The sequence below is a fragment of the Macaca nemestrina genome, chromosome 14 (assembly GCF_043159975.1).
Source record: "Macaca nemestrina isolate mMacNem1 chromosome 14, mMacNem.hap1, whole genome shotgun sequence".
NCBI lineage: Eukaryota > Metazoa > Chordata > Mammalia > Primates > Cercopithecidae > Macaca > Macaca nemestrina.
Genome location: NC_092138.1, coordinates 68,131,634 through 68,155,888, shown reverse-complemented (window position 1 = coordinate 68,155,888; position 24,255 = coordinate 68,131,634). Strand labels below are relative to the sequence as shown.

The 24,255-nt window shown below is 48.7% G+C and overlaps 1 protein-coding gene across 1 annotated transcript in view; it reads right to left on the bottom strand.

The window, feature by feature from the left end:
* LOC105477187 (tropomodulin 1) overlaps positions 1 to 24,255 on the bottom strand; it is a 92,069-nt gene that overhangs the window by 19,613 nt on the left and 48,201 nt on the right. The window contains exons 4-8 of the mRNA XM_011733570.3: positions 20,563 to 20,682; positions 11,306 to 11,395; positions 9,952 to 10,082; positions 8,172 to 8,279; positions 5,043 to 5,186 (exon numbers count right to left, since the gene is read on the bottom strand). Of these exons, the coding sequence (XP_011731872.1) occupies positions 5,043 to 5,186; positions 8,172 to 8,279; positions 9,952 to 10,082; positions 11,306 to 11,395; positions 20,563 to 20,682 (593 nt within the window). The remainder of the gene's footprint in view (positions 1 to 5,042; positions 5,187 to 8,171; positions 8,280 to 9,951; positions 10,083 to 11,305; positions 11,396 to 20,562; positions 20,683 to 24,255) is intronic.

Below are 24,255 nucleotides of genomic sequence, written 5' to 3'. Positions count from 1 at the left end.
GAACTCCTCCCCCTCTGAGGTACCTGCCCCATCCTGGGGTAGCTTTGCTAGTTACAGAGGTCTTTCTGGACAACTCCTGTGACACAAAATTCTTACTATGATGACTTAATATCTGCAAAATTCTTTGATCCTCCTCCGTCCAAAAGGTGGTGCCTGATTTCCCTCCCCTTGAATGTGGGTTGTGCTTTGTGACTCAGTTTTAATAAATAGCATATAGTGGAAATGACTTTGTGTAACTTCTGAGGCTGGGTCATAAAAGGCATTTGAGGCTTTCTTCTTTCTCTGCCTTGGCTCACTCACTCTGGGAGAAGTTAGCTGCCATATTGTGAGGACATTCCAACAGCCCTAGGCCGGTGCACACAGCAAGGTGCTGAGGTCTCCTGCCCATGCCATGAGGGAGCCATGGTGGAAGCAGTTCTTCCAGCTTGGATCACACGCTCTGGGCGAAGTCAGCCGGCCACACTGCTCCTGGATTCCTGGCCCTCAGAAATGGTGAGTTAATACATATTTATTGTTGTTTTATGCCAGGGCTCTGAGGCTGTTTAAGTTGCTGTATTTGGGGATAGTTTGTTACACAGCTACAGATAACTGATACACTCACAATATTGAGTAAAAAAAGCCAGACCCAAATCATCCAATCTGGGAAAACAAGACAGCACAATCCATCTACTTTAACTTCTCTTCAAAATATTAAGCACATCCTCATTGTCAAATACTGGGATAAAAAGTGGGGAAGCGGCCACTACCCCAGACATTATACATATTCTCATTTGTGGGGCTCACCCCAGGCCTTGTCTGGCCTGGGGAACAGGGCCCCCCTGTGCCCTGGGGGTCCTGGGGAAGAGCAGCTCTGTGGGGATTTTGGAGACTTTGGTGAGAGCAGCAGAGAAGCCATGTGTGGAGATGGCCTGTTTGGCCTGGGCTGGGCCTACAGGCTCCCTCAGGGCCCACAGGGTCTCTCCCATCCATCCATCAGTGCAGCCAGGATACTGCAGCTCCAACCCAGCTCTGCCACTAACCTGGCCCGTGGCCTTGGGCTAGTCCCATCCCTTCTCTCATCCTCAGTCTCCCTGCCTGTGAAAGGAGGACTGGGCTAGACGTTGTCTCAGTGCCTTCTGGCTCTGGGGCCTGCTCTGCCCTTTTCCAATTCATCGTGGCCTTGGCGCAATTGCAGGCAGCAACAGAACATTGCTGGAGATAGACTCTTTGAGTCAACAAACAGCTTCAAAGTCCTGGTTCCCAAACTGCGTCCTCAGCCAGCACCGTGTCACCCTGGGCAGAACTCCCCAAGTCCCTTTCCCTGGCCGTATAAGGAGAAAGGACAGAGACTTGCTGCCACAGGTTATAAGCACAGGACTGAGGAAAAAGCTCCCGTCTCCTAGGACCTCAGTGACTAACCAGGAATGAGGAATAAAGCAATAAATCAGATGCCACTTACCACCTCCTCAGTGTCACACTGCCCTGCCTCCCCCCAGTGGGGCTGGGACACCTGAAGTGGGGGCACTGGTGGCCTCCTCCTGAGCCTGAGTCAGCAGAGCCCCCTCCCTGAGACCTGCCTTCAGCCCCTCCCCTGCTGGACCCAACTCCAGTTAGGCAGGAGCACCTCCCCACAGCCCCCTGGTCCTGGGGGCCATAGCCCCTGGCTGATCTCCTGGGCCCTGATACCCTCTCCTTGCCCCCAGTCCCCTCCCACCCAGCTGGAACCATCTTCCCAGAGCACAGCCACAGCCCACTCTCCCTAAACCTACCCATTCAAAGCTCTCTGACTACTAATCCCCTTGCTGGCTTTCCTCTGGGGGTACTGTGAGTCTGTGTGGATGGGCTCCATGGCTTTCCCCACTCCTCTCTGCACCTGGGATGCCATGGCCTCCATGTCACCTGAGATACTTTTCACCCTGTGGGTAGGAAGTCAGGGTCTACCCAGTATCTACGGGTTAATCTCAAAATCTGCCTCCTCCAAGCAACCCTCCCTGATCCCTATTCCTGACTGAGAATGCTCCCTCTGATGGACCTCACAGCCCACTGTCTGGCTGCTGGAGCACCTGGTATGATGGTCATTTCTGCAAACATCTTTCCTCCCATCTAGTGAGGAAGTTTCTGGAGGGCGGACCTGGAGCCTCAGTCCCACACACAGCCCAGCACAGTCCTGGCAAGCAGCCAGTGTTCATCAGCATGTCGAGATGAACCAGAAAAGAGGCTCATTGGATGGGGGTGGTGCTGACCAGTGCTCAGGCCCCAGGCCAGAGGACAGATGAGAAAAGCCAGGCTGATGTCACATGAAACTACAGCTGCTTCAAGAACCCAGACAGCCGTAGCATTATACATGGACTCTGGGGTCACACAGACCTGGGTTTGAATCTTGCCCCTCTTGCTTCTTGTGTGGCCTTGGGCAGGTTGCATAGCCTGCCTGGCACTCAGTTTCCTCATCTGTGATATGGGGATGGGTTGTAATGCCACTTACAGAGTCTTTGTGGACATTAAATTAGATAATAGACACAAAGTACCCAGTATGGTTTTGGCTCATGATAACCTGCTCAGGAAATTAACTCTTAGAATAGCGTGTGAATCCCCTAGATCACCTTCCCAGTAATTCTAGAAGTTAACAACTTCAGTTTACATCTGTTATCTCCTTAGAAGCAGAGATTCTTATAATCCCCATTTTACAAGCAAGGACACTGAGGCTCAGGGAAGTGAATGTTTTTGAACCAGGGTGTTCCGCTAAGGTAAGAGCAATGGTTAGCATGGGCTCCATCTTGGACTCTGGGGGGGTAGCATGTGGAGGGAAGGGGCAACTCCCTGGCAGCTGCCACCACAGTGACCTGAAGCCAGTGCTCCCAGTCTTCTTTGGCTGACATTCTGCCCTGGGAGTTAAGTTTCAGCTGACTATGGGTAGACCCTGACCTCCTGCCAGGCCAGGCTGGGATTCACATGAGTAGCCAATCCCAGGGCCTGGCCCAGAGCTGCTGCCAAGCCTGCTGCATGCCTTTGTTCCATCTGCTCTGCCCCTCTTGCCTCCAATGGTGCAGAGTCAGCAATGGCTAAGGGAGGGCGCAGAAGGGGTAGGGGTGGGGATGGCCTGAGAATGAGCGAGGCAGCAGCAAGACCACCGGCACGCGAGAGATGCAAGGAGTCCGATGCAACAAATGCACGTGACACAGCTGCTGCCAGCTCATGTGACTGCTTTATATAAACTAGAAAAAAGTGCCCTCTCTGGGTGAACAAAGCCCCATACTGAGGCACACAGCTCGGAGAGTGGATTCCGGGTTGGATTTTGCTCTCTGCTGCCTCATTGTGCTGTGAACAATATGCACGACCATCCAGGGCAAACTTCCTTACCAGGCACCCTTGAAGGGCGAGGTCCTGAGCTGGGCACTGAGATAAGGAGATGCCTCAGACAGCACCAGCTTCTGGGAAGCTCAAGTGAAGCCAAGGTACTAGGGGAGCCCAGAGGAAGAGGTATCTAACTCTCTTTGGGCAGAGGTTTGGAGGAGCTATGGCAGACTAGTGGGAGAAGATAGTAATAACCTGGATCTCAAAGGAAAAAAAAAAAGCCCTGATGCATGATGTGCCTATTTGCCAATTTCCATAGTGTAAATACTCCCACCTACCATGAGCAATTCAAGGCACTGATGTGCCATCGTTGGTCTCGGAAAGAGATATCCACAATCAGCTCTTGCAAGCTGGTTCAAGCTGTCTCTAGAACACCACTAAGATAAAGAGAAGCCTCAACTAAACCCGGAAGGCAGAGAAGAGGGTAGAGGCAGGGGAGGACATTCCACGAGGAGGAAAAGGAATGGAGGCATGAAAGTGAGTGGGGAGCAAGTTGTGAATGGTTTTGAAAGGGTTATGGTTGGGGAAGGGACAGTCGAAGTCTTCTGGAGATTGGTAATGTTTCGTTTCTTGACCTGGACAGGGGTTACATGCCTGTTAAGATTCTTTAAGTTATGCATTTAAGTTTTATGCAGTTTTCTGTATGTTTGCCATATTTTACAATAAAAAAGTTAAAAACTTGTGATAGTCTCACTCAAGTATAACCACTGTTTAGAATTTTGTAATATTTCATTCCAATCTTTTTCTCATGCATACATTTATACAACCATTCAGCAAAAATTTTCATGTAGTGGAAAAAAACAACTGAGTCCCCATTCATAAAAAAGAAAGCATTTTAACATCAAAAGCAACATGCTACACTGGAAGAAGTGCGAGTTTTAGAGTCAAGGAGACCTGGATTCACATCCTGCTTCTTAAATGCTGACCCCATGACCCTGAAAAGGGGGCTTATCTTTGGCCTGTCTGGACTGTTTTCTGAAAACTGAGACTGATGATACCCACATTCTGTAGCGTTGTTGTGAAGATCAAAGATGATGGATGTCAGATGTGTAGCTCAGAGCCTGGCCCACAGGAGACCCTCAACACATGTAACATATAAGATATTGTTATTAGCATCCTCTTAGAAAGTCAGAGCTGAAAGAGTGGCTCTGCAGATAAATGACTGACCCATAGAAGTTACAGAGAAATGGTAACTCCATAAGAATAAAGACAAACTGGAATTTGCTTAGAGAGTAATCTGAATGGTGAGGAAACTCAAAAGCCCCACTGAATGGGGGTGAATGAAGAAAACTGGGGATTTTAACCTGGAGAAGGAGAGCTTAGTGGTTCATGAGATCTGTGCAACAGATGTCCTGGGTGAAGCAGAAAACAGAACTAAGCCCAACAAACAGGACTTACAGGGAGCTGACTTCTACAGGATATAAGGAAGAATGTGCTCATTGCCTAAGAATGGAAGTGGTGATGTTGGTAAGGAGCGTGTCCCCCATCATGAGAGGGACTCAAGCAGAACTGGAAGAGCACACAGTGGGAGCGATGAAGAAGGAAGGTGAGCAGGATAGAGGGTTTGAACTTTGGGGACCTTGGAGGTGCCTCAAAGCTGGGCTCTGAGCTTCTATCATCAGCAATCTCAGCTCCGTTCAGCAGCATGGGAAAACTGCAGGCCGGCGAGCTGCATGTAGTAACAGACCTGAGGAGACCCTTGCCCATCTCACCTGGTTGTCAATTTTCAGTTCCACCAGAGAAGTGTTGTATGGGAGGGCTTCCACCAGGCGCAGGATCCCAGCTCCAGAAATGAAGTTGGATTCCACGTTCAGTGTCTTCAACACCTTGTTCTCCTTGAGCATCTCAGCAAGGGCCTTGAAGCACAAGAGAAAGCAAGGATACCCATGAGTCACCCTGAGCAAGGCTGGGGGCCCCTCTGGGTAGGTCCTAAAACACCTAGGGGAACAGGTGATCCCCACCATGTCCTTCACCAAGCACAACTCTGACAGTGTCTCTCCTCTCCTGCAACCCCCCATGGCTCCCGATCCCCCACAGGAGAATTCTATGCTGCTTAACCCACATCCAAAGCCTCTATGACCTGGATCTACTCCCCTGTCCAGAGTCAACTGTCACTGCTCCTCTTCAGTGGGGCTACTCGCAGCTCCCCATGCCCGCTCAGTGCTTTCCCACTTTGTCTCTGCCCTTTCTATCCCTCCCACCTGGAATTCCCTTCCCTTTCTGCTTCCCTGTCCAAGCTCTGCCCATCTTTCCAGGCCATTCTCAATGCCCCTTGCTCCAAGAGCTCTTGCTGACGTTCCCCAGCTAGATGTAGCCTACCCTCTCGAATCCTCATAGAATGGAGCCGTACTTCCCTCATTATGGACCTTGGATTCCTCCGTTCGGAGTTGTTTTCATACCGGCGTTGTCTCTGCCATTAGACTATATGCTCCTGGTGGGCTGAAAAGGCATCCTATCTATCCCATGTTGCCCACAGTACCCAGCACATAGTAGGCCCTCAGGCATTGTTCATTGAGTGACCAGTGGAGTCTCGACCTCCCGTACATACTCCCCACTTGTCTCTTTATTGCCCTGTGGAAATTCCTTGGAGACGTGGTTTTCTTCATCTGAGCACTACAGAGCAGAAGAGGGAAGCCTGGGAAACCACCCACTGGGCAAGTGACCAGGGCAAACTGGAGAAGAGGAGCTTAGGTGGCCCCTAGCACGTTTCAGAAGAACTCAGCCAGGGGGTGTAGATGACAATCAGAGCCTCTGAAGGAAATGAGGTAATTAGCAGTTGGTGGAAACGATGTGTCATGGAGGAAAAAAGACACCAGCAGCTGATAGGACATACTGAGCAGTGGGCCCTGCTGCCTGAAAGGACGCTCCGAGCCAGGAATGCCTACCGCATTGCCCCGGCCTTGCTGAGACCTGCCGAGAGGCTAGCTCCCAGAAGCCCTCTGTTTTGAAATCATCACCCCCTCCTCAGTGCCCTTCACTTCAGTGTGCCCCTGGGATGGCATGTCAGCTTTCTCTGTGATGGTGTCTCTGACTTGGCTGGCCCTCCTGAGGGAAAGGACCCAGCCAGAGTCCTCTCTGTATCCTCCACCAGAACCCTCCTGCTCCCAGGAAAGGCCTGGCCTGGCTTAATCAAATCTAATTAAAAAACAAAAAAAAACAAAATAACAACCAGTAGGCAATCCGTCAGGCTGATCCAACTGGACATGCCGGTGGCTGAGCAGGTCCTGGAGGCCCTGTCTTGCCAGGTGTTAACTCCTTGTATGCTGGGTCCCAGTGGAGAAACTGGGGCCCAGGAGAAAAGCTAAGGCAGGCAGTGGGGGCACTGACAGAGCTCTGGCAGCCTGATTTACCAACTGGCCCAGAAGCATCTGAGTGTTCGACATGGGCATACTGGTATGCACGGGCTGATATCAGCTGTTGGTCTGGCAGAGTCCATGCCCAAAAAGCATTTATGGACCTGAGCTGAGGGCCAGTGTGGACGTGCTTGGTTTCTGATCCATGACATAATAGCATACAGGGCATGTGGCTTTGCCAGCTGTGTTCCTATGGGCAAGGAACCATGGAGATCTGAGGTCAGAGGTCATCAGTCCAGAGGTTCCCCACTGACAGCAATGAGAGAGTGTGAGCTATTTCTATTATTTCAAAAATATGAAAGAACGCTGTCCTACCTATTTGAAGAATCAGAAAAAAATTGATTGCTACAGAGTAGTTAATTACTAGCCCTGATAAACTAGTTTCTGCCCTTCTTGCAGGAATCTAGCTTTGCAGTAATCACACTGTACTGTTATCCTTTAGTTGTCTGCTTGGCCAAATGGACCAGAATCTTTATAAAAGTGGACGCTGAGACTGTTCAGTCACAATTGCATTCCAAGAACCTAATTCAGTGTTGGGCACAGAGAGACTCTTAATACATACGTGCTGGATGTTTAAAAAGAAGAGTTGATGGCTACTTCAGAGTAAGTACAATTTAGTTTGATCAGAAATATATTTTGAGACTTGGTAAAATAAAATTGATCATTGGGACCTGCTGATGAAACCATCGTTTTTATTTTTTTTAATTTTTATTTATTTATTTATTTATTTATTTATTTATTTATTTATTTATTTATTTTTGCGATGGAGCCTCGCTCTGTCACCCAAGCTGGAGTACAGTGATGCAATCTCGGCTCACTATAACCTCTGCCTCCTGGGCTCAAGTGCTTCCCCTGCCTCAGCTTCCTGAGTAGCTGGGATTACAGGCGTGCACCACCACACCCAGCTAATTTTTATACTTTTAGTAGAGACAGGGTTTCACCATATTGGCCAAGCTGGTCTCAAACTTCTGACCTCAAGTGATCCACCCATCTCGACCTCCCAAAGTTCTGGAATTACAGGTGTGAGCCACCGCACCCAGCCAAAACCATTGATTTTTAGAGATGGAGAAACTGAGGAACAGGGAAGGGCAGGCCCTTGTTCTAATATGATATGCCGAGTGAAGACAGAGACAGATATAGGGGTCACGTGACTGCACTGGAATTGCAGGTCCACCCCTCACTTGCTGTGTGACTGGACAAAACAAGTCGCCTGACTTCTTTCAACCCTAGATTCTTTAAGTGCAAAGTGGGGAGACCTGCACATCTGAGACCAGAGGTGGTTGTGAGGATTGGCCAGGATGACGTGTAGGTGGTGCCAGGTGATAGCCGTTCCCTCTACACCCCCTCATGGCTCCTGGTCCAGTGCCTTCCACTGTACCACATAGAGCTCTTTGTTAGTGGGATACAACCAGTCCTGAGACCACATATTTCAACCCTTCTGTTTCAAGGCCCCCTATCCACAATGCAACAGAACATAAAGGTACATACATACGCCACAGGGTCATTACTCCGCGTCCCCACGATGCTGAACTTCTTCACATATGAGTTTTCTTTCAGGGCTTCTGCATATGCCTTGAGGGTGGGGATGGGGATATTCTGCACAAAGAAAGACAACAGAGAGAGTGATCAGAAGCCTCACCTGGGACAGGCTGAGGCAGGTGGATAAGCCTGGATCCTCGCTGATTCCTGGCAAGTCTCTGGCCAAAAAGCTGAGTGGGCAAAAGGTTCAGGCTTTGTCCCAGATGACTGAGATTTGGGGAGAACTTTCTAGTAAACAGATTTAGAAAATCCTCCCTGAAATTTTCAGATAAGACCTGTAACCTCTTTCTTTGTGCACTTGGGGGCCAGAGAAGAGGCAAAAATTAAGGTATGTAGTATTGTGCAAAGAGCTAGGACTGCAGGTGTGGGGAGGGGCTGGAACCTGGCTTTGGTCGCAGTGATCGGCCATGTTTCTGACTTGCTGTGTGTCTCTGTGAAAGCCTCTTCCCCTCTCTAGCCCTGTTTCTGGAAAACAGGTAAGGGGGTTGCATATGATGCTCTTTAAGAGACGTCTACCCCAGGGGGTCTCTGCTCCGGCTGCACATCAGAGACTCCTGGGGAACTTTTACAAAATGGTGATGCTTGGGCCGGCCCAGAACAACAGAATCAGAATCTCTAGGGTCAGGCCTGGGCGTTGGTATGTATTTTTTAATCTTCTCCGGTGAAAACCACTGATCTGGTTAAACAGGCTCACAGTGCAGAGGGGAAACTGAGGCCTAGAAGAGGCTGGGGCCTCACAGGGAGATTCCATCCCTCATGCGGCCCTGAGGCAGCATTTGCTGCCAGCATGCAGCATTCTCAATTGGGCCAATGTCTCCTACTGGGCACAGGAAAGCAAACATGGCTGTGTTTTTACCAATCTCATTTCAGAGCGTCACTTTAGCTCCCGTGGGAGCAGAGCATGGGGAGGCCAGGTGGGGGTGAACACTAGGGCGTAGGTTTCCAATCTGATGGTGCTGTGGGGCTGGCAGCTGCTTAAAAGAAAGTGGAGAAGGAAAGAAATGGAACAGGCGCATGGGAGGCTGGCTTCTAGCCTTACCCTCACCCCCTCCCAGAACTAATCCGCTGTTCTCCGGGCAGAGCAGGTGGGTGGGCAGCTGCATTTGTCTCTGAATTCTTCCTGCGGCGGCCTGTTCAGGGTGGGACTGCCTGCCTACCTGTCCCTCCCCTACCCTGGGATCACATAAGGAAATGTCCACAGAGAAAAGGGCAGATAGCTTGGGATATTGCTTTACACATTTTGGCCAACAGCTCCCTTCTGTGGCTGTAAAACGAGGCTGAATATGAATGTGATACAGCAGCAGCAATGGTACAGGGGAAGGACCTGCCCAGGGCCTGTGTTACCCCCGAGCCTAGTGGGCACTGGACTTTTCCAGCCTTGAGATCCCGTGCAGCAGCGTGTGTCTGACTCATGATTTTATCTCGGAGAATCTCTCAGTGTTTTGAATAACGTGGCAGGTTTCCAGATTGAAGCTGGGTTGGCCCATGCTAAACATCTGGGCCTGGTATCATCCTCAGAAAGAAACCAGGACTGCCAGATGCACTTGTTTACACTGCCCACCTCTCTTAAAGCCTCCCATTTGCAAAGGTTTTGTCCCTGTTCCTGATGCAGAAGCACCTGGAGTCCAAACAGGACCCTGTTTACTCTGCACAGCCAACCCTGGACCACTTGCGTTTGGTCCTCCCTCCCCTACCCACATGCAGGTAAAGTGAAATAAATGGACCTTACCCGGATATTATTGAGGTTAACTTCTTCAAGTTTTGGGTCGTTGTTCTTTATCCGTTCCAGCGTTTCCTCTACGTCTGTTGAATTTGGTTCTTCGTCGGGCACAGGCTTGTATTGTGTGGGTTTAATCACGCCTAGAGTGACCGATAAAAGGGAGGTGGCTCACAGAAACAAGGGGCTCACTTTCTGCCAACACAGAGATACTCTGGAAAGGAGCGTGTGCAGACTTAGGGCACATGAAGGCTGCACATCGCAAGGACTGGGTGGGGGTAGGGGGCACCACTCAGAAGAAGCCCCGCAAGGGAGCCGGGAGGCTGGGGTTCTGCTTGGACTCTGCTTTTGACGTCCTGCAAGAACTGGGTGAATTACTGACACTCTCTGAACCTTGGGTCTTCATCTGTAAAGCAGGGCTAGTCATTTTACCGGGGCTCATGACCTCAGTGGGCTCCTGGGAGGCTAAGAGGAAGCCCGGATGGGAAAGAAATGCATCAATCTTCCAGAGGGAGGAATAATTATATTTTGGCAGCCTCATTTCTGTTTGGGGCCAAAATGCCAGCTTTGGAACAATGCAGTGGAGTAATTAAGGCAATGCAATATTGGCATATTGGCACAGGAAAGGACAAAAGGGCTCATGAAACAGAGGAGGCACTTAGAAACAGACTCATGTGGATGATAAGGGCTGGGGCCCAAACCAATGGTGAAAGGATAAATCTTGCAAGGAATGGTGTTGGGTCCACTGGATATCAATTCAAAAAACTGAAAGTTTGATCTCATCCCACAGCACACACAAACATGAACTCCAGGTAGATTAAGAAGTTGAATATAAGGCCAGGTGTGGTGGCTCATGCCTGTAATCCCAGCACTTTGGGAGGCTGAGGCAGGAGGATCGCTTGAGTCCAGGAGTTCGAGACCAGCCTGGGCAACGGTGTGACCTCATCTCCATACAAAATAAACAAAATTAGCCAGGCATGCTGGCATACGCCTGTAGCCTCAGCTACTCAGGAGGCAGAGGTGGGAAGATCGCTTAAGCCCAGGAGATCCAGGCTGCAGTGAGCCAAGATTGTGCCACTGCACTCCAGCCTGGCTGACAGAGCAAGACCCTGTCTAAAAAAAGAAAAAGTTGAATATAAAAAGTAAATCTCTAAAACTTTTAGAGGAAAATATAGGAGAACATTTCTATAATATTGGGATAGAGAAGGCCTTTGTAAACAAGACACAAATCCCGGGAGACTCCAAGGAAAGGATGAACAGATTTGGCTACATAACATGTTAAAACTTCTGCAACGAGCCAGAGAACATCAGTGAGTGAAGGAAGCAAGAAGCATGAGGTCCCTCCTGGGGGCGGGCGCATACTCACTGTTGAGCCCCTCCTTGTTCATGATGGAGCTGCTGCTCAGGGCCTGGTAGTACTGCTGGTTGCTCATGAGCGTGTGCATGCCCAGGATCGCTGCAGGGACAAGGGAAGGGCTCGTGATGTGCCTCTGCAGACAGAAGAACCTCCTAGGGACACACACCCAAACCCCGGGAACTCTGGCTCACAGAAGTGGCAAGAAACACTTGCACAAAAACTTCAACATTTTATTTTACTTTTACTCTCCCCTCTATTGATGTGACTCTGAAATCCCCAGCCCCAGCCCAGGCTGCTCTGCCCCTGGCCTCTGATTCCCTGATGTCCTGCTGGCACATCCAGCTCAACGTGGCCAAACCAGAATGGCTCTTTCCAGCGACAGCCTCTTTCTGTAGAAGGCTCTCTTTCCATCTTGTCATCTTGCCTGTCCCTCAGGGTAAAACCTCAGGGAATGTGGCACCTTCTCCTCACAAGCCCATTTGACTGTCCCAGTGTCTTTGAGATCCGTCTCCCTCCCATCCCATCATCTCCGTCCTAGTGGAGGCCTGATCATTCCCTGGCTGTATTGTCACAGCTGTGTCAACACCGGTGTCCTGGTCTTGGCCTTTTCCTATCCTCTACCTCCCAGCATGCAGCACAGAGCAGTTGGAAAGATCTTTCTGGAAATGCCAACCTGACCTCATTGCTCTCATGCTCAGCCATTCTTTCATCCATTCATTTTTTCAACATGTAACAAGGCCCACCCCAGCATTGTGTGCCAGGCTCTGGTGGGGACAGTGGAGAATAAGAAAGACTGGGTCTCCGCTCATGGAGCTGAAAGTATGCTGGGGGAGAGAGGAGCCAAGCGAGTTTCCGCACAATGAAAAACCAGTGCAGGGTATGGCGAGTGTGGCAGAGGAAAAGTTCAGTCCTAAGACAGCATAAAAGAGGAACTTGGGATGGGAAGGAGGAGTAAGTGTTGGTCAAGTTAAGAGAAGGGCTATAGACCATTCTGGGCAGAGGAATGCAGATGGTAAAGACTTCAGAGAGTTCAGAGAGTGGCAGGCCAGTGAGGGAAGAAGGTCAGGTTGGCATCTCCAGAAAGACTTTTCCAGCTGTTCTGTGCTGCACATTGGCAGGTGGAGAGTAGGAAGAGGCCAAGGCCAGGACACCAGTGATGACACAGCTGTGACAATCACTGCTGGGGGAAACAGGATGGAAGCTCGATATGCGGCGGTAATAATCACAAGCATGGCAACGCCACCGCTCTCACTAAGCACATACTTGGTGCCAGGGAAGACACTTTGTACCCATCATTCCCAATTTGGTTGCACATTGGAATCACTTGGGGATCTGTTGAAATTCCTGATGCCCAGTCCCACCCCAGACCAATTAACCTGAAATATCTGGGGGTGGAGCTCAGGCACCTGCATTTTTAAAGCTCCCTGGATGGTTCCAATGAGCAGCCAAGGTTGAGAACCATTGCCTGACTCTCCCCTCCTTGATCTGCCCAATAACCCTCTGGAGTAGATTTGATTCACCGAGGCAAGGTCAGGTTCTACAGGGCCTTCTAGGCTGAGTAAGGAGTTCGGCTGTCTTTTCCTAGGAACAGCCTGAGAAGCCATCGAAGGCTTGAGCAGGAAGTGGGATGGTCTGACCTGAGTTCTGACTATTGTGTTGAGAACTCACTACAGAGGGCAGAGATGGACGTGGCTGCAGAGCCGTGAGGCTGTTGCAGCTGTCCAGATGGAAGAACGGTGACTTGTAGAGCCAAGTCCAAACCCAGAGCCTGGCTTCACAGGCCCTCCCTGGGCCGGTCCCACCTCAACAGTGTTGTTGCACTCCCCCTCTCAACAGCTTCTCCGCTCCAGCTACACAAACAGTTCCTGCTCATAGCTGCTCCTGCTTTTGCTAGTGCTCTCCCTTCTGCTGGTGATTCTCTGCACCCACTTGACTTGGAATTTTAGATAAACAACAATTTTTTTATTTTTTATTTTTTTTTTTGAGATGGAGTCTCACTCTGTCACCCAGGCTGGAGTGCAGTGGCACGATCTTGGCTCACTAAAAACTCTGCCTCCTGGGTTTAAGGAATTCTCTGCCTCAGCCTCCTGAGTAGCTGGGATTACAGGAGTGTGCCACCGCGCCCAGCTAATTTTTGTATTTTTAGTAGAGACGGGGTTTCACCATCTTGGCCAGGTTGGTCTTGAACTCCTGACTTCTTGATCCACCCACCTTGGCCTCCCAAAGTGCTGGAATTGCAGGCGTGAGCCACCTCACCTGGCCAACAACAAATTTTTTTTAGCTAAGTATGCCCCATTCAATATTGGGACATATTCATTGTTCTCTGAAATTTGAATTCAGTTGAACATCCTGTATTTTATCTAACAACTCTACCTCCCTATCCTTCAAGACTGGGAGTAACTCTTCCTCCTCCAGGGAGTCTTCCTGGATTCCCCCTCTCCCTCTCTAGTCCTCCCACAGCACCTGGTGTATGCATCAGAATCTATCTGGTATTAGACATAACTAGATACACCTGTGCTTCTGCTACTAGACTGTAGGCTTCTGGAGGTCAGACAAGGATATTCCCTCTTCCACCTCTCCCTGAATATGGTATTTGGCAAATATTTGGTGATGATTTTTAAAAAATACCCAAGTCATTTGATTAGATATGGTTTCCTGTTAGAGAGACAACATGGGAGCCCTTAATGAAGAGTCAGGAGACACAAGTTCCAGCCCTGACCACGCCCCTGATGTCAGTGTGACCTTGGGCAATTCCCCTCCCCTCTCTAGGCTTTAACCTCCTCTTTCCAATGAGAGGTTGAGACAAGACCAGTGGCTCTCTGTCAAGGCTGCACACATGGATCACACAGGGAGCTTTAAGACCGTATCAGTGCCTCTCTCCATTCTGGACCAACCAATAGGAACCTCCGGATTTTTTTTTTGGACAGAGTCTCGCTCTGTGGCACAGGCTGGAGTGCAGTGGCGCGATCTTGGCTCACTGCAACCTCCACCTCCTGGGCTCAAGCAATTCTCCTGCCTCATCCTCCGAAGTAGCTGGGATTACAGACACGTGCCACCATGTCCAGCTAATTTTTGTATTTTTAGTAGAGATGGGGTTTCACCATGTGCCCAGGTTGGTCTTGAACTCCTGACCTCAAGTAATCCACTTGCCTTGGACTTCCAAAGTGCTGGGAATACAGGCATGAGCCACCATGCCTGGCCAATTTTTTTTTTTTTTTTTTTTTTTGGTCAAATCTCCTCAGGTGATTTTGTTGCTGAGTGACAGTCAAAAACCACAAGATGAGATGATCTCAAAGTCCCTTCTGTTTCTCACATTCTAAGATTCTTCTCTGCTAAAATTAGACTTGCTTGTTCATCACTAAGAGAACTGGTGGGGAGAGAGGCATCTGCATTTTTTCAAGCTCTCGAGGTTTTAATTTAAGCTGCATCTACGTGGGCAACAGGAGCTGAGGCCCGAGTCAGCAGCAGGTGAGTCAGATCACCACGAAGGAGGCCCATTCTGGGGCAGGCTCTCCAGCTCCCACAGAGCAGCTCAAGGGGGTTCTGGGATGTGCTGGGGTTTCAGGCTTGGAAACACAGCTCGTACAGGTTTTGGGGGATCATATAAAAGATGTAGCCTCATATGGCTGGCTGGTGTGGCTTAAAGTGGAGAGAGGTGGAAAATAGAAAGTGCCTTTGGCACACAGATGCCAGCTTCCTGTGATGGTCTAGAAAGAGGGATGGAGGTGGCGAAGTTATAAGAGACTGCCAGGAGACCAAGAGGAAGGAGACCTGTGTTTCAGTCTGAGCCTTGGTATGAATTTTCTGGGTAACCCTGTAGTCACTTCCTTTTTGGGGGCGGGGAGGCTCAGTTTTCTCACTTGTAAAGTGGAGTGTTTGAACTGATCTCTTACCTACCCATAGGACTTAGCGACACAACAATTTCTTATGTTTTTATCCTGTTTGGCTTTTACAGTAAGCATCCAGGGGCTGGGCACGGTGGCTCAAGCCTGTAATCCCAGCACTTTGGGAGGCCGAGGTGGGTGGATCTCTTGAGGCCAGGAGTTCGAGACAGCCTGACCAACATGGTAAAACCCTGTCTCTACTAAAAATACAAAAATTAGCAGGGCGTGGTGGCGCACACCTGTAATCCCAGCTACTTGGGAGGCTGAGGCAGGAGAATTGCTTGAACCTGGGAGGCGGAGGTTGCAGTGAGCCGAGATCGCGCCACTGCACTCTAGCCTAGGCAACAAAGTGAGACTCTGTCTAAAAACAAACACACACACACACACACACACAAACAACCAGCATCCAGGGTAGCTGACGTAGACCCCCCATCCCCAACTTTTCCAGCAAACTCAAGAGGGAAATGTTTTGCCAAAACCATACAGCAAGGACTCTCGTGGCTTTTAAGTTTGTATTCTCATTCACTAGGTCACTAGCAGTTCTAAGTTCTAAAACTTCCCCTTGACTTTGGCGTCTTAAGGACAGATAACATATATTCATTCTAGGAGGTTATGTATGTTAACAGCAGGGCTAAGAAGAAATAAAACAATTTTGCAGCTCAGAGGAAATTAGAATTCCAGAAAGGAAGGATGAAAAGAAGAAAGGAGGGAAAGAGGAAGGAAGGAAAGAAGGAAGGGAAGGGCCCAGCTAGATTTCCATTGATGGGCAGAATGCCTGGGGCTAGTATTACCTTCTGTCAGCCCTAGGCACAAAATCGCGACTTTCCCTCTCACTTGGTTTTGTGCCACACTCCACATCGCCAGGAATGAGTGACGGGAGAAAACGGCACATCAACATTGCCTGTTGCTTCATTCTTTGTAGATACTGGCAAGGCTGAATTTAGCACTGGGGAACTTGATTTTTTTTTTTTTTTTTTTTTTTAAGTCTAGATCTTCCTCAAAACTCAAAAAGGACTATTTTTGAACTCTGAAAAAGAACATTGAGTTCTGTTTCCTCTCCCTGCCTTGGCAGAGTTCACTCATTTGGTAATTCCACTCAGGACGCAGGGAGATAACAGCACACGTCCCCGGCTCCTCCAGCTGCCAGCTGCTCGGGCTGGCTCTGGGCAGATGGCTGGAAGATGTTCTCCTGCATCCCAGGGACAGGTGGGAGAAACTGGCTCCAGTCCAGGACTTGGATGCAGTTGAACTGCTCCTGGATAAGATACACTCTGCCACTGGTAGGGCAGCAGGACAGGTGCCTAAGCACACGGAAGTAGCCAGAAGCCAGGGCGTGGTCTAAGCCTGCCTCTGATAGCTGCAAGACCCCCAGGTTGCCAACTGCCCTTGAGGGTGAATGGCCCGAGGCTGTCCTATCTAAAGGATAAGTCTCCCTACCCCACTTCCTTCCTGGGTCCTGCCCCATCTGAAGGGTCCCTAAAGGCCAGCCAGCATCACCTCCCTGAGTGCGCAGAGGAGGAACTGGGAATTTTAAGTGCTTGCTGACTCCCAGCAGCCTCTGACCTACAACCCAAGGCTATGTGCCAAGAACTTAGCCCTGCCAGGAACCTGTGCACTCTGCTTGCCACCCAGCAGGGACACTTTTAATGTTGAAATCTACATGTTTAAGTGATAAAAGATTTTAAGGTTAAAAAAAAATACATATTTCTCTTCTGTCCTCCTCATCACCTCCTGGGCCTCCCAAAGGTAAGGACTGGCTCTGGTTCATCGTAGTATACAGTAGGAGTTCAATAATGTGCACTGGCTTAATGAGCAGTTAGGTGAATGCATGAGTGATGCACCTCACCTGTGTCAAACGTGAGTTAGGAGGGCACACCTGAGCGTGCCCTCCAGGCTCCTACCATCACCAGATAGCAAGCTTGCCACGCCACTCTTGCAGAGCACAGGGTTCAGAGGGGCCTGCCCTCCCCAGCCCAGAACCGCTGCTCCTGCCACTCTCCAGCCCTGGACCTTCTCCGCACTTTCTCACTACTACTCTTCTGCTCCTAAGCTCTTCTCCATAGCCTTTCCCTGGTCTCCCCCAGCCCTACCCCAAGTGCCTGCCTCACACACTGTACTGATTCTGTTCAGACGCTCATTCTCATTTGTCATTTCATACTTACCTGGTGTTTGTTTAACATAGACTCTGTGAGGGTGGAAATTGGGCTGTTTTCTTACCATTCTTTTGCCAGGGCCTAGTCCAGAGACGATGGATGGCGCTGACTGCGTGTGTGAGTCAGCAAGCCAGAGCTGAGCTGATGGAAATGTTCCACCTGGGAGACAGGCCATACCGACTACAGGTGACCTGGATGCCCCATGAAAAAGGCTCCAACTACCCACCACTCTCTGGTGGGCCTGCTCCGCCCAGCACCTCCAACACCATGTTCGAAGTCCAGCCTTCATCTCATGCGGAGTTTCTGAAGTCAGCTCTCAGCAGAGCACTCCTCATCAGCCACCCAGCCTGTTTTCTGTTGCCTCAGGCCAGAAAGCCTGGAACCATCTCAGCTGCTCAGCCTCTGAGCCAGCACTAGGAACAGCTGGGCTCTTGGTGAAGCTGCATCTCAGATGCAATCCCACAGCTCCGCCCAGGCCTCAGCCTCATCCAGGCCCTGCCTCCTCCATTCGCCCATCCTGTAGAACAACCCTCCTCTCCACTCAAACCCCTGCTCCCATCTAGCTTTCCCTCATGCCCCTAGTCCAAGTTTCATCTCCTTGGAGTGGCATCCATAGCCTTTCCTAATGTGACCCCCCCGGTCCCCAGCCAACTTCTCCAGCCTTGCCCATCACCCTCTGTTGCCTACCCTCTGTGCTCTGTGTCCTCCCCTACCCTGAAGGGCTTCGCTCAGGTTACACTGGGTGATGCTGCTGCACATAGTCCCTAGAATGAAGTTGCCTGGGTTTAAATCCTTTGGGCAAGGCATTTAACCACACCTTGCCTACTTTCTCCATCTGTAAAATGGGGACAGTAATAAAATTTCCTTCATAGGATTGTTTTGGTCAATAAATGCAACAAGGTCTTGAGAGCAACTCACATAGAACCTGGGACATGGTAGGTGGTCAGAAATATTCAGTCCCTCCTTCCCCAGAGATGCTGCCACCTTTCAAATGTCCAACATCAAATGACAGGCATCCAAGGTTAGCCAGTTAATACTGGTGTAGACTTACAGCTCCCCTCTCCTTCCCAGACATTGGCAGGGTATTGTATCATTACAGATAACAACAAATAGCCATGCCAACAAAAATAAAGAGAAATAGTTTCAAGAAAGCAACACAGAAACGTAGCACACGGTTGCAGCTCTGATTTGGCACAGGAACCGCAGGAGCCGGCAGTTGTGACAGCAGTCATTTGATAATCCCTTTGGGCCGCCTAATGAGGGGAGTGACGTCATGGAGGGTGATCAGAGGAGAAAGTCCAGGGTAAAAACAGCCCCAGTCGAAGTGGAGATGCCGCACCAAGGCATCAGCCACCTCCCTGCCTCACAGATTAACCCGAACTCAAGGGACCCCCTTCGGGGAGATGGTTTGGTTGAAGTGTGATACATAATATATGGGCTCAATGAAGGATCTACTGTGTCTCGTGTGGCTTCTGATAGAATAAATCCCTACCCTAGCAAACTAGATTCCAGAGTTAAGTGCTACCTTCCCATCTGGGTGAAGCACTCACTGCTTCTGTACTTCATAGTGAAAAGGAAAACCATTCTCTCTCAGTCCCAACACCCTTCAAGCCATTGCCCTTTGTCCTTTAAATTCCCTGTCTCCTGAGGAAAGGGCTGTCTGGACTTGGGGTCTACACACTGGCTGTCCGCATTCACTCCTCAGGTCCCTCAGACCTGGCTTCACCTGTCACCACCCAGAGTGCCCCTTGTGTGTAGTTGAGTCTTCTCACTGCCCCTGCACATCCTCCAGTGGCTCCCCCACCCCTGCACGCATGTCACCAAGGTCATGCACAACACCACCCACAAGTCGCAGAAGGCAGCTGTGGCCGGCCGAGTCCCTGGTGCTGGTGCCCTCCCACCTCCGCCGTGGCCTCTGGTCTCACATGCCTCTGAGTCTCCTGGTCAGCCCCGAACCCTCACTCTGTCTCTGTGGCTCCTGCATCTGATTCTGCCCATCTTGATTTGGCCTTTGGTTCTCAGCTAAGTTGTGGCTAACTGATTCACATTCTAGCTTTGCCCCATTTCTATGACTTGGCCCCCCACCCCCACCCCCCTACTGCCAAAGGCTTCTACGAGGGCCATGTATTCTTCCTGGAGCTTGACAACACTAATGATGCCCAAATCTCTGTCCTGAATGGGAACCCCCTGTAGCACTCCAGACCTTCCGATACAACTGACCCCACTTGGGTGGCCCACAGGTGCCTCAAGTGCCACAGGTTGTAAACTGAACTCTGTATCTCCGCTCTTCCTGCTCCTCCCTTGCCGTCTGTCGCTAATGGCACCGACACCACTTAGTGTCTGAAGTTACCCTGCTCGACTCTTCTACCTCGCTCTCACAGCCAATCAGTCACAGGCATCCCCTTCTACCCTCTCCCCTGCCCACCTGCCTCGAGCCTTTCTTCACCCCGCCCACCCTCCTGCCATCACCTGGGCTATGATTAGCAGCCTCCAAGCTTGCAGAATAAAAACCCACCCACTCCCTGTGTCAGGGAGCACAGTAGGTGGGGAGGGAGCGTATAGGGTGCCGGATGTGGCCAGAGCCTGACCCTCCTGGGGATGGAACACCACCGGCAGTGGGTAGACAGGAGCAGCAGAGAAGTCGGGGGAGGTGGGGAAGGGGGCAAAGGGCTCTGAATATCAGGCCACCTTCTGGAGTTTTGGGGGTAGTTTGTGAAGATCGTATGGAAACACATATGAAAATGGAGGGCGTGGGGCAAATATGTGATATACAAGGGTGACCCCTCAAAGCCCAGCTCGCTGAGCCGACTGCAGGCAAAGTGCAAAGTTGTAAAAATCGAGCCCTTAGTGAGCCTCCCAAGCCAACGACACCAGAGGCCCTCTGTCTGTTTTCCCTCTATCCTCTCTTCCCAAGTGGCTTGGGCAGGATTCAATGCAAATGGCTGGGAAGGGGCGTCTGTGGGCTCTCCCTGAGATACATCCACATCCCTCTGGCATGGGGTCTCATGGCAACAACAGATGGCTCCCTGGTGTGGTGGGTTTGTGTGGTTTTATCTCTGTTTTCCTTGTTTCGGTTTTTGAGAATGGATTTTTTCTTTAACACTCTCGGTCTCCTCTAGTTCTTAAAAATAGAGAAGGTGTTCATGCTGAAATGAGCCCTACAAGGCTCCCTGCAGATGTGGCTCAAGTCCTTCTGGAGGATGTGGAAAGCTCCTGGAACGCCTCTTACCTGCAATGTCACAGAGTTCTGCATCCGAAGCATTTGCCAAGGCTTCCTCCAGCTCCGGTTCCAGCGTCACACTTTCCAGCACAGGATCCATTGGCTTCTGCTTAGGAACCCAGACCTTTCCTGAAAATACACAGAGGACCTGTTACGGGAGTGGCTGCAGTGGAGCAGCCTCTGGCGATGGCCCTGCATGGACCAGAGCCCTGTGGGTCCCTCCATGCTGAAAGTCCCTTCAGGTTTCTCCCTCTGGGGACCAACTTCCCCAAAGAACAGGAATCAGAGATCTCCAACACAGCACGCCTCACACTTGACAAGAATGATTTTATAACTTGGTCCAAGCCGACTACCCTCTATCAAAAGCATTGGTCATGACCAAACAATCTGTAAGTAGGAAAAAAAAATCACAGAAAAATTTAATAGAATGCCAGGGTCTGGGATACCCTAACCAAAGGTTCTGAGACCTTGGGGAAATGAGACAAAAATATATAAACATTTCTAAACAAATGAATAAAATAATGAAAAGGGAGAAAAAAATGCATCCTTGCCTCATTATCGTATTTTTAAAGTGTCAGATTCATAACGGAATGAGGGAAGTAAAGAGGTACGTATGAGGATGGTCACTGTCATGCCCACCCACAGGAATTGGCGAAGAAATTATAGTGCATCCATACAATGAACTTCCAGCAGTTAGTATAAAGGATGACGGCGATTGCTACTTACTAAGAAGGAGAATGCCTAGGACAAATGTTGTTTGAAAAAGGCAAACTTACAAAGTAGCACGAACAATTTAATTCCATTTATGTGAAATTGCATATGTGTATTTATTTATTCAACAACATTTACTGAGTGCTTCTTATGTGCCAGGCACCTTCCTGGGGGCTAGGGGACAGCAGTGAGTAAAATCCTCAAGAGCTTCTGATGTAGTGAAAGGAGACAGATAATAAACTTATAAAGATATGGAATGGTATTAAGCATTATGGAGGAATACAAAGCAGGACAAGGGCCTAGAAGATGACAGGGTGGGATGTGGGTGGGGTGGGCACTGCTGTTTTGGGAAGGCTAGTCAGAGGACGCCCACTGAGATGACAGCCTGTGACCTGGGACCTGATAGAAGTAAGGAAATGAGCCCCTAAGATCAGGAACAAGACAAGGGTGCCCACTTTTACTGCTGCTATTCAACATTGTACTGGAAGTTTCAGTCAGAATAAATAGACAGGAAAAAGAAGTCAATGGAATCCAAACTAGAAAGGAATAAGTAAAATTGTTTCTATTTGTAGGTGACATAATCTTACGTATAGAAAACCCTGAATTTCCACACACAGAAAAACCCTATTAGAACTAATAAAGTCAGCAATATTGCAGGGTACAAGATCAACATACAAAAATTAGTGGTATTTCTGTACATCAGCAATGAAAAATTTGAAAAGCAAATTAAGAAAACAATTGCATTTATAATACATCCAAAGAATAAAACTTGGGAATAAATTCAGCCAAAGGGGTGAAAGACTTGTGCAATGAAAATTATAAAACATTACTGAAGGAAATTAAAGACCTAAGTAAATGGAAAAATACTTTAAGTTCATGGATTGGAACACTTAATATTATTAAGATGGCAATGCTACCCAAAGCAATCTACAGATCCAATGTAATCCTTATCAAAGTTCCAATAGTCCTTTCCCAGAAATAAAAAAAGGTGATCCTTAAATTCATATGGAATTACGGGCCACAAATGCCAAAACAATGTTGAAAAAGAGCAAAATTAGAGCACTCATACCGATTTCAAAACTTACTAAAAAGCTAAACAGTGTAGTGCTGGCGTAAGGATAGATAGATAGACAATGAAATAGAATTGAGAGTCCAGAAAGAAACCCAAATATCTATAGCAAATTGATTTTCAAGTAGGGTGCAAAGTCCATTCACTGGGGAAAGAATAATAGCTTCAACAAATAGTATTGAGACAACTGAATATCCACATGCAAGAGAATGAAGTTGGACCCCTATTTCACACCATATGTAAAGTTGAACTCAAAATGGAATGACTTAAATACAAGTTAAAACTATAGGCCGGGCGCGGTGGCTCACGCCTGTAATCCCAGCACTTTGGGAGGCCGAGGCGGGCGGATCACGAGGTCAGGAGATAGAGACCATCCTGGCTAACACAGTGAAATCCCGTCTCTACTAAAAATACAAAAAAATTAGCCAGGTGTGGTGACGGGTGCCTGTTAGTCCCAGGTCCTCGGGAGGCTGAGGCAGGAGAATGGCGTGAACCTGGGAGGTGGAGTTTGCAGTGAGCCGAGACCCTGCCACTGCACTCCAGCCTGGGTGGCAGAGCAAGACTCCGTCTCAAAAACAAAAACAAAAACAAAAACAAAAAAAACTATAAAATTCAGGCCTGGCACGATGGCTCATGCCTGTAATCCCAGCACTTTGGAAAGCTGAGATGGGCAGATCCCCTGAGGTCAGGAGTTCGAGACCAACCTAGCCAACATGGCAAAACCCCATATCTACTAAAAATAGAAAAATCAGCTGGGCATGGTGGTGCGTGCCTGTAGTCCCAGCTACTCAGGAGGCTGAGGTAGGAGCATCGCTTGAACCCGGGAGGTGGTGGTTGCAGTGAGCCGAGATTGTGTCACTGCACTCCAGCCTGGGACACAGAACAAGACTCCATCTAAAAAAAAAAACTATAAAATTCTTAGAAGAAAAAATAAAAACATAAGGGTATGTCTCCATGACCTTAGAATTGGCAGTGGAGTCCTAGATATGATAACAAAAACACAAGCAACAAAAGAAAAAATAGATCAATTGGACTTCATCAGAATTTAAAAGTTTTGCACATCTAAGGGTACTATCAAGAAATTGAAATGACAATATACAGAAGGGGAAACATATTCACAAATCACATATGTGATAAGGTCTAGTATCTAGAATACAGAAAGAACTTTTACAACTCAACAACAAAAGGAAAAACAACCCAGTTTAAAAATGGGTAAAAGATTTGAATAAACATTTCTCCAAAGAGGATATACATATGGCCAACAAGCACATGAAAAGATGCTCAACATCATGGCTCGTTAGGGAGATGCAAATCAAAACTACAATGAGATACACTTCACACCCATGAGGATGGCTACAATTTTAAAAAATGGAAAATGCATGTTGGCAACAATGTGGAAAATTGGAGCCCTCATACGTTGCTGATTGGAGTGTAAAGTGATATGGTTGCTATGGAAAAGAAGTTTAGCAGTTACTCAAAAAATTAAACATAGAATTACTATATCATTCATCAATTCCACCCCTAGGTATATACTCCCAAAAAGCTAAAAACAGGTATTCAAACAAATACTTGTACAGGAATGTTCAAAGCAGCACTAATCACAATAGCCAAAAGGTGGAAATAACTGACATGTCTATCAGTAGATGAATGGATAAACAAATTGTGGAATATCATTCGGGTATAAAAAGGAATAAAGTACTGATTCGTGCTACAACATGGATGAGTCTGGAAAACATTGTGCTCAGTGAAAGAAGCCAGACACACAAAGTCACATATTGTATGATTTCATTTGTAGGAAATATACAAAATAAGTAAACCCATAGAAACAGATTGGTGGTCACGAAGGGCTGGGGCAGAGGGAGTGGGAGAGTAATTAACTGTAATAGGTACAGGGTTTTATTTTGGAGCAACAAAAGTGTTTT